The 10,428-nt window shown below is 47.1% G+C and overlaps 1 protein-coding gene across 1 annotated transcript; it reads right to left on the bottom strand.

Moving 5' to 3' along the window:
* Nucleotides 1–291: 291 nt before the first annotated feature.
* Nucleotides 292–10,165, bottom strand: LOC310686841 (uncharacterized protein). Its single transcript, XM_083461186.1, has 6 exons — nucleotides 9,773–10,165; nucleotides 7,299–7,789; nucleotides 6,821–6,902; nucleotides 5,797–5,879; nucleotides 3,097–3,223; nucleotides 292–2,506 (listed from the first exon to the last, which is right to left on the bottom strand). Exons 2-6 carry the CDS (start codon nucleotides 7,710–7,712, stop codon nucleotides 1,143–1,145), a joined length of 2,070 nt encoding a protein of 689 aa, XP_083317312.1. The 5' UTR covers nucleotides 7,713–7,789; nucleotides 9,773–10,165; the 3' UTR covers nucleotides 292–1,142.
* Nucleotides 10,166–10,428: the final 263 nt, after the last annotated feature.

The following is a 10,428-nucleotide window of genomic DNA, read 5'->3' as shown; positions in this document are numbered from 1 at the left end:
GTATCGCCATAAACTAGCCCCTGCCTGGTCCATTCTGGTAAGGGATGAAGGAAGGCCATTTGTTCTTCTGCAGTGTTTGGAACGCTCTGAGTGTCCTCTAGTTTATCTCCCCATGTTGAGCCCCCACCGCCTTTGCTGAGAGGGGCTCTGGCCCTGCCCACCCATCCCTCCGCCACCTTCCCACTTCATTCAAGGTGCACAGCTAGGAGATGGATCTTCCACCAAACTCCCCCAGAGAACTCTAATCTGAACACTTCACCCCAAATGTGAAGTGAATAATGAGCTGAGTGGTGGAATACAATGGATTTATTAAAAAATAAACAAGGGTTTCAAGGTAACTTCATGTACATAAACGTATGGTTTCAAATGTTCCCATTTCTTCTTTGTTTTGTTGCTACTTTACTACAACTGCAACAATGGGGATTACAATGCTGCCTCTCTACTACTGATCTAACCAGCCCTGCTCCACAACTGCCCCCACTCTCCCATTCCATTCCACCTTCTAGTCATCTCTACTGAAGAGGCTGCTGAGGAGGCCAGAGACCATCTTGGCTGCAAGTCCTGGGAGATGTGCTCCCTCCTTACAGGCCTTTTCCATTTGGCCTGGGAGGGACCGGACTGACTCCAGCTGCAGAAGCTGAGGATGCTGAACAGACTCTTGGGCTTAGTGGGTGGGGTGGGTTTCTTCCTGTTGGTTTATTGTATCTTTATTTTAGATTTTGCTGTGATGTATATGGAACTTGTTCAGTTTGGTTGTGCATTTTTTTTACTATTTATCACAACTTTTGCTACGTTGTATTTATGATTCAATTATTCTATTCAACCCCCTTTTCAAACTCTCAGCCAGTCACCACTCACCCCAGCATTCCAAATTCATGATATCCCCACCCCTAGCCAACATTAAATCTACTATTACACTGTAGTTGCCATTATTACATCAATTATTTTGATACATGTGTGTGGAACTTTAAATACAAACATCAGAATGTTGCACCCAAACTTTAAGCAGACAAACATGGATGCTCATTTTCTGAGAGTCTTGTTAGAGAGCCGGTGTGGTTAAGAGCTCTTCAACAGTGGAACAGACTCCCTTGGACGGTGGTGGTTTCTCTATCCTTGAAGGTCTGTAAGCAGAGGTTGGACTAGATGATAATCAAGGTCCCTTCCAACTCTACAATTCCGTGGTTCTCCCCTCTGTGAGTTCTTTGATGGGAAGTGAGATTGGCTCTCTTCCTGAAGCTCTTTCCACATTCCAAGCACTGATAGGGTTTCTCTCCTGTATGAATTGCTTGATGGGAAGTGAGACTTTCCTTCCAGGCAAAGCTCTTTCCACATTCCATGCACTGAAATGGTTTCTCCCCACTGTGAGTTCTTTGATGAGAAACGAGATTTGAGTTCCGACTGAAACTCTTTCCACATTCCAAGCACTGATGTGGCTTCTCTCCTGTATGAATTCTTTGATGAGAAGTGAGACTGTCCTTCCACGTGAAGGTCTTTCCACATTCCATGCACTGAAACGGTTTCTCCCCTGTATGAATTCTTTGATGGGAAATGAGCCTTTCCTTCTGACTGAAGCTCTTTCCACACTCTAGGCATTGAAATGGTTTCTCCCCACGATGAATTCTCTGATGTTGATGGAAATTTGTGCTTGCATTAAAGCTCTTTCCACATTCCATGCAATGATAGGGTTTCTCTCCTGTATGGATTCTTTGATGGGAGGTGAGACTTTCCTTCCGACTGAAGCTCTTTCCGCATTCCACACACTGATAGGGTTTCTCCCCTGTATGAATTCTTTGATGGGAAGTGAGATGGGCCCTGTGACTGAAGCTTTTTCCGCATTCCATGCACTGATAAGGTTTCTCCCCTGTATGAATTCTTTGATGGGAAGTGAGATTGGCCCTTTGACTGAAGCTCTTCCCACACTCCATGCACTGATAGGGTTTCTCCCCTGTATGAATTCTTTGATGGAAAGTGAGATTGGCCCTTTGACTGAAGCTCTTTCCACATTCCAAGCACTGATAGGGTTTCTCACCTGTATGAATTCTTTGATGGGAAATGAGACTCCTCTCGGAATTGAAACTGTTTCCACATTCCATGCACTTAAATGGTTCCTCCCCTGTGTGAATTCTTCCATGTGCAGTGAGACTTTCCTTCCAGCTGAAGCTCTTTCCACATTCCAAGCACTGATAGGGTTTATCTCCTGTATGAATCCTTTGATGGGATGTGAGACTTCTCTTGGAATTAAAGCTGTTTCCACATTCTGAGCACTGATATGGTTTCTCCCCACTGTGAATTCTTTCATGAGAAGTGAGATGACTGCTCAGACTGAAGCTCTTCCCACATTCCAAGCACTGATATGGTTTCTCTTTGCCGTGAATTCTGTGATGAGAAGTGAGAGGGACGCTCAGACTGAACCTCTTTCCAAACTCAGAATATTGATATGGCTTCTCCAATGTGTGGATGTTGTCATTGCCTCCCTTGTTCTTAATTTCCAGTTCATCACCACCTGCAACAAAGAGAGAAATGTATTAGAACCTGAGGAATAAATGGAGACCCCATTTTTGAAAAATACTATATAACACCTGTGACAGAGGAAGAACTGAAGGGAGTGAGTTAGATGTGAAGTCTTACTATAGGTTTGACTTAATTTTTTGACTGGCATTAACTGACATATTTATGAAGACCTGAAATTTGAAAAGTCAAGCTCTTTCATAGGATGGAATTTGTTTGCCCCCATCATGGAATCTGCTCCATCTCCAATGACAGTTGTCTCTTTGGTCAACCAAAACCAAGAGAAGCAAAAAAAACAAACAAACCAGAAACTCCTGACAGAAACTACTTTGACTTCTGTCACTTCTCTATAACCAAGAGTTCAAAAGGCCTGGGGAGTTCAGACCAGGCTAATCATTGGAGGAAGAATATTCAAAGACAAAACAGTCTTTAGGTGTCCATTTAAACAGTCCATTTAAGGTGAGCTGTGCAGCATGTTAGAATCCCAGATGGCACAGTGAGTTCCACCAAAATCTGGAAGGTTGATCACATAGAGCTATGTATGGAATTTCCAAACACATATTATGATCCAACAGGGAGCCTTACAAAGAGAGTCCATGATCGCACAGATCTCCTCCATGACTTCCTTATGCAGAGCTCTCTGGTCAGGATCCAGCAACGCCCATTCTTCGTCTGTGAAATGAACAGCGACATCTTCAAAGCACACTAGACCCTAAAAGAGAAAAAAAAAGGTCCTCCTCTTAGTCAGAATGAAGATGATCTACTACACATTGCTCTGTTCTTTTATTTTAATAATTTTTTATTAGTTTTCCAATATAACCCCAATAATAGCCAAATTATAACAAGAGCAATTAATTCCCAAATTATACAATTATCAAAGTGCCAATCAACTTCCAGTTAATACATTTTAGTTAAAGTGACTCTCCGCATGATGGTTTGGGTGCATTTCCGATCTTATATCATTATGTTCCATAATCTTAATTAATGTCAGTTACATTTCAGTTATTGTAATAATAATCCCTTAGTCAACAGCTACATAATTAATTATTTCCGTTTGTGATGTGCTCAATAGATAAATTTATAAAGCTTCAAGTGAGGAACTGAAACTATTATCTTTATTCAGCCCTGTGTGTGAAAACTGTTATATCCATGGAGATTCCTTCTGTCCATGTAGGATATTGTCTTTCACTTCCTAGCTGTTGTTTTCTCCCATCGTGGCTTCGGGCAGAACTGAATCTCAAAGTTTCTCAGAGGTCTTATCTCTCCACCCCTTGCTTCGATGTCTTGGAACAGGTGACAGTCTGCTAGAAACCATTCTGTCTCACTAGTAAAACATGTCACAGATCTTCACCATTTCCCCCTCAGCCTAAGAAATGGTGGGCAGTTTTCAAACACGCTAAAGATTTAATACTCCTTTCCAACTCCCAGAATCTCTTATCTCAGCCTCCAAATTATTTTCCTTACAGCAAGAGACTTATGGCCCAATTAAACTTTATCTTCGATTACATTCCGTCAGTAGCACACACAAATCTCAGTCTATTTCCCTTTGTCTGTTGTTTTTAAATGGAAGTGAGGGGAATTACTCTGTCTTTCCAACACAATCATACTTGAACTTCCCCTCCTCCTCCTTTCTTCATTTCAGATCATACAGTTTCCATTTTTGATTGTTCATATCAATATTAGTCCAACATCCCTTCCTCACTTGTAAATAGCTTTTTATCTTATTTTCTGGAGAGGGTGGCCGAATCATAAATACCGTATTTTTCACCCTATGGGACACACTTTTTCCCCTCCAAAAATGAAGGGGAAATGTGTGTGCGTCCTATGGGGCGAATGCAGGCTTTCGCTGAAGCCTGGAGAGCGAGAGGGGTCGGTGCGGACCGACCGCTCTCGCTCTCCAGGCTTCAGGAAGCTATCAGCAAGCCTGGGGAGCCCGCGGAAGTTCCCGCTGGTCTCCCAAGGCTACCGGAGAGCTGCCTGCATCCCGAAGCCCGGGGCGCGCTGAGAAGCGTGCCCCGGGCTTTGGGCAGCTCTCCGCAAGCCATGGGAGCCTGGCGCAAAGTCGTGCCAGTCTCCCTAGGCTTGCGGATAGCAGCCTGTACTGGGGGCTGGGGTCGGGGGAAGCTTTGGCTTCCCCTGCCCCAGCCCTGCGCCTGGGGGGGAAATAATTTTTTTTTCTTTATTTCCCCCCCAAAAAACTAGGTGCGCCCTATGGGCCGGTGCGCCCTATGGGGCGCAAAATACGGTATATAGAAGAAACGTAGAACAAACAAACTGTGCCAACTCTGCCATCATTGGATTTTGTTCACCAATGATCCCTCGCTGTCATGGGGGCTGCCTCCCTTAAGGTAGGTGGAACTGGAAGCCTGCTCTGTAGTTCTCTGTCTGTTCTCTGCTGTGTTGTTTTAATGGGATTGTTTTTTCCAGTGCATGTTATTGATGCATCTTTTAATGTCTCAATGGAAACAAAATAAAGAAATTCCTTCCCGTAGCACCTTAGAGACCAACTAAGTTTGTTATTGGTATGAGCTTTCGTGTGCATGCACACTTCTTCAGATGCACACTTCTTTACACTTCTTCATGCACACGAAAGCTCATACCAATAATGAACTTAGTTGGTCTCTAAGGTGCTACGGGAAGGAATTTCTTTATTTTGTTTTGACTACGGCAGACCAACTACCTGTGTCTCAATGGAATTCTTTTATCGTGTATTTTAATGGACATTAATCTTGGTGTAAATGGGTGGAACTCCACCTTGTTTTCTTCAGAGCCTCCCAGCCGTGCAACATTCCCATTTGCCAGACAGAAGGATTTCTGCTCATTTCCTTGTGTGCCATTCAGGGGGAGGGGGGACCCTCCCGATGCCCTAAAGCCAATTTCAAGAGGCACAGGTGGGTACAGGGAGGGGTGGGGAGGGAAACCCTCCCTGTGAAACTGATGGGGCTGGTTAGCTGAATCCTGGCCACTGTTTTGCATGGTGTGTAAACTGCACAGAAGCCTATTTTAGCATTCAGTGGTGACTCTAGAAATAAAACTGCAATGACTTATAAATCATACAAGTGACATTCAGAGGCGAGTTAAGGCAAGGTGGCTGTTCCTTGTTCTCAGCACATTAAGCTTCTCGAATGGCATTCCCAGCCTCTTGGCTTCTGTCCAAGCCACCCTTGATAAAGATGCCTTCAGAGAAGCTTGGACAGAAGCCAAGAGGAGGAGAGAGATTCCTTGGGGGCCAGAGGCACCCTGGCTGCCCCCCCCCCGTACCCCTCCAATGCTCTTTCCGCCAACCTGATCTGGTTCCACAGCCACTGCTTCCCTTCTGCCACCATGTAAAGATGGATGAGGAGGGCCTGCTGGCATCCTTCTGTCACCTGAAAGAGACAAAGGTGGGTGGGAGGCCATGAGGGCATGTTTTCCTCTGAGGTTGAGCACTATGTCTCAAACTACAGTGGTACCTCAGGTTACAGACGCCTCAGGTTACAGACTCCGCTAACCCAGAAATAGTACCTCGGGTTAAGAACTTTGCTTCAGGATGAGAACAGAAATCGCACGGTGGCAGCAGGAGGCCCCATTAGCTAAAGTGGTACCTCAGGTTAAGAACAGTTTCAGGTTAAGAACGGACCTCCAGAACGAATTCAGTTCTTAACCCGAGGTACCACTGTACAGATGGGCCTCTGAAAAAGTCTCATCTGCTGAGTGCATTTTGACATTTATACCCATTTCAGAGGAGAAGATGGGGCTTGTCAACCTGGGAAGGTAACCCGTCTAGAAGATGGAGAACTCTGATCATAAACCTCCACTGCTTTGCAGCTATGCTCATTTGTGAGAAAGGCTTCCGGAGTAAAACTTGAGAAAAAATCTACGCCTGCTGCCTTGCAGTAAACCAGAGTGGGGTCCCTAAGGTGGTTGAATGGCACCTTGTAGACCTTCCAGCAACTCTTGCAGCCAAGGAGGCTCCAAATGTCTTGCTCTGCTTTCCGTGGCCACATAAGCAAGGTTGAGGAGGGGGGTCATGTCATCTGGGCAGCCCAGCACCTCCATACACACTGCCCTGGCTTGCTCTCCAGGGAAGTTGGAGCTAACACAGCAGTCTGACTTCATCACCAGGGATACACTCCATTGACTCTTGAGACGGACTGATGCCAACAACTCATTTCATATTTTAGCTCGGTAAAAATGCTGCACATCTCCCTTCCTTGGAGTTCTTGTTCCCATGTGCCTTCTCCCAAAAGATGAACAGAACCCATGGATTTGTTTCAAAATCCACAGAATGTCACCAAAGGGAGACGGGACGGGATGCTTTCTTCCTTACCCAGTGGCCTCTCTCTGGTGTCCAATGGAGTCCTTTCAGTCTCAGAGGAATCCAGGCCCATTTCTGCAAACAGATCTTTTCCCTGAAAGAGCAACAAAGATTCAAAACAGAGAATATGAAGAAGAGTTAGAAAAGGAATGACAGAGGCATCCAATCTCACTCCTTGAATGTTTTCCAAAAAGGAATGGGCCATTAATAGGGAATTTTGGGATACTCTCCCTTATGTTCTCCCTGGAAAAGACCCTGATGTTGGGAAAGATGGAGGGCACAAGGAGAAGGGGACGACAGAGGATGAGATGGTGGGACAGTGTTCTCGAAGCTACCAGCATGAGTCTGACCAAACTGCGGGAGGCAGTGGAAGACAGGAGGGCCTGGCATGCTCTGGTCCAGGGGGTCACGAGAGGTGGACACGACTAAATGACTAAACAACAAACAACAACCACCCTCATGTTCTGAACCACAGAAAAGTCTCTCTCACCTGCCGCTCTGCCTGCTTTCTCTCCTCTGCCTGACTCAGGAGGAAACCTTCGGCCAGGGCCACCGCCTGGGAACTGGTCTTTGCTCTGCATTCCCTCACCCAGTTCTCCATCTCCAGTGGAAAGACAGCCAGGAACTGCTCCAAGATCACTAGATCCAGCATCTCAGCTTTCGTGTGCCTTTCTGGCTTCAGCCATTGATGGTAAAGGTGGTGGAGTCGGCTGCAAACCTCTCGAGGTCCTTTGGCCTCCTGGAAGCAGAATTGCATGAACTGCTGGTTCTTCACATCTGAGTGGAAGGTGTCCTCCCCACCCATAATCTTCTGCACATAGTTTTCCCAGAATCCCCCACTGCTCTCAGTTTTGATGGCATGGCCTCTTCCGGTTTCAGGGCCAGCTGAGTCTTGCTTATCCATCTGTGCTTTCAGGAAGCCTCCAAGACAGATGAAGGAATCCACGTTCTGTCTGTCCGAATTAGAGGTAATAGCAATTTCTACAATACAAAAACATGGTTGTGTTACAAAACTGACACATTGTCAGGAGAAGAAAAGGGTTCTGCTAAGAAGCATATATGAGTCTTGGGAGAGCCAGCTCTGGACTGCACCTCCACCCAGACTAGGAGGTTTATTGATCCTCCCTTCCTTTGAGGCTCTTCAAAAGCCCTTTGAAATCCTGCTGAAGCCAGCCAAAATGGCTGGACGGCAACCGTCGACACCTGAGATAGTCCCCTGCCTTTGGCCGCCACCTCTGAAACCCAGCAAAAGTTATTATTCTGCCTAGAGACACCAAATAGCTTTGGATGTTTCCCTAAGATTTATGGTGGAGTCGAGTGACGCAATTCAAAATCTGCAAGCAGCCATTGAGAAGTGAAAGTAACTTTGCTAAATCTGACCAGCTTGTTGAATCGTCATATGGATTAATTATACAGCCCCAGGGGGAGGCAAGCCTTGAATGTTCCATTTTTAAAATTTGTATGAGGTTTATTTAAAAAGGAAGAGAAGAAGGAGAATGAGAAGCAAGTCTCTAGCCCTCCTAGAGGGAAAGTAGCCATGCAAAATGTTCAGGGAACTGTTGATGATTCTGATGATCTTCTGTTGATATGATTCTGTTGATCTTCATGGGAGATGAATCAGCCCAGTGCCCTGGTAGTGCAGGAATCATAGCTAAGGTTCTCCGCAGGGCTTTCTGTTCAGTCTCAAAATATCCTCTGAACATCGGAGGGGTTGCGTGTCTGAATGGACACACCCGTGTCAGCCAGGAGTCTGGATAGCAGCCCTGTCTGCTTCATGGGTGGGTGGGTGGGTGGGGGTGGGGAAAGCTTTGCCTCTGACGGAAGGAGAATGGAGGGCCCACTTGCATCTGGAGGAGCTCAGCCCCAGAAGAGAAGAGGAGCCCTGCAGGATCAGGCCAAAGGGGCCCCTCTTGAGTCCAGCCTCCTCTTCCCGCAGGGGCCAACCAGGGGCCCCTCATGGGAAGCCCACCAGCAGGACTGGGGCACAAGAGCCCCTCTCTCCACGTGCAGCAACTGGGACTCTGAAGCCTTGCAGCCTCCGACGGGGAGACAGAGCACAGGAGCCCCCCCTCGCCCTCTCCTCCTGCTCCACCAGCTGGCCTCGCCCTCCGTTGGTGCCCATTTCTGTCTCTTACGGGAACGAGTTCCAAAGGTTTCAGTTGAAATGAAGTTATATGGCTTTAGTAGAAATATTATAAGGAATTAGGTACAGATAGGCTAACAGAGTATTAAAGGGGAAAAAATAAGGTTAGAATGAGCTAAGATAATTATAGGATAGAAAACAGAGGAAGATGGAAAGGAATTGCTGAAATAATTAACAGAAGTGGAATACAAAAAGGGAGGTGTGAGGAGGTCGTGGAAAAAAGTGAAGGAAAGATGGGATAATGAAATTGTCTGATTTACTTTATTGTCTTTGTCTTGTTTTGTTAATTTGATGTGTTGTATTGTATTGTTTTTCTTTTTCTCGCTTTTTTTTATTAGTGTTTTTGGAAAAATAATAAATATTATTTTTAAAAAAACAAAGGTTTTATTTAGTCCACATCGCAGGAAGGAAGGACTTTCTTTTATCTTCCTTCAATCTGCCCAAAGTCTTTATTTTATTATTGCATCGCTCAAATTTAAGGTTTTAGCGTGTATTTCATGTCCGAATGTTTCCCTCCGGCTACACCCTCTATCAATAAGCGCGACTGAGATCCAAAAATCTGAATAGGATTCCCCCCCCCATGCCTTTTTTCCTTGACGCCAAGACCCTCCCCAAAGGATCCAGCAGCACATCCACGCAAAGGAAGCGCAGAGCTGCCGTCCTCCTGCGAAGTCGCCCCTCCCTGGCAAGACCCTCCGTGTCCTGACTTGGGGTGTGTCCCCCCCCATGAGCTGAGCAGCCCCCCACCCTCTCCCTGCAGCCCCGGGACTCCCCTTCTCCCCAGGGCACCTTTGGGGGGGGGGGAGAGAAGGGAAACTCACCAGGGTCCCAGCCGGCTTCAGGGAGGCAGCATTGGCAGAGAGAGACAAAAGCGCCCCTTCCTCGCAGGAAAAGACTGGGGAGGGAGGGGCTTTTGCTCTGGAGGACCTGACCCCCCCCCTCGCCTGGACTTCCTGTCCCCTATAGGAATCCAGCTCGGTTCCTTTTAACCCTTGGCAAGCCGAGCGCAGCCAGCGCCCTCCTTTCTCCCTCTCGAGCGCAGGAGGCTTATGGGGGGGGGGCGCTGGGGGCTGAGCTTCTCCCTCCCTGGTCCAGAAACAGGAGGAGCAACTTGCAGGAGGAAAGGCTGTACAAGAAGCAGGAAAACCCCTCGGAGGATCCGGGAATGGAAGAGTTGGAAGAGGGCCACCCCCCCCAAAAAAATGTCACCAATCGCCCGCAGTGCGCGAATCACAGCTCGCGAGTCCCCAGCCCCCAACCTCTGCCAAAACCGGGAACAAACCACAGCGCATCGTGAAACTATGGACCTCCCTCCTGCAGGCGGCGGTGCCGCTACTGTTACCGGGAATTGGGAAGGGGGGTGGGAGACCCCCCCCACGAGCCTTGCCTCTTCTCCACACCACGAAGCAAAGACAAAGAGTCTCCGCTGCGCATCACCAGACCATTCACTCGCGCACGTTCCTTGCCTTTCACCCGT

Source organism: Podarcis liolepis, assembly GCF_965112155.1.
Source record: "Podarcis liolepis genome assembly, chromosome: 10".
NCBI classification, from domain to species: Eukaryota; Metazoa; Chordata; class Lepidosauria; order Squamata; family Lacertidae; genus Podarcis; species Podarcis liolepis.
This window is presented reverse-complemented; position numbering and strand designations above follow the sequence as displayed.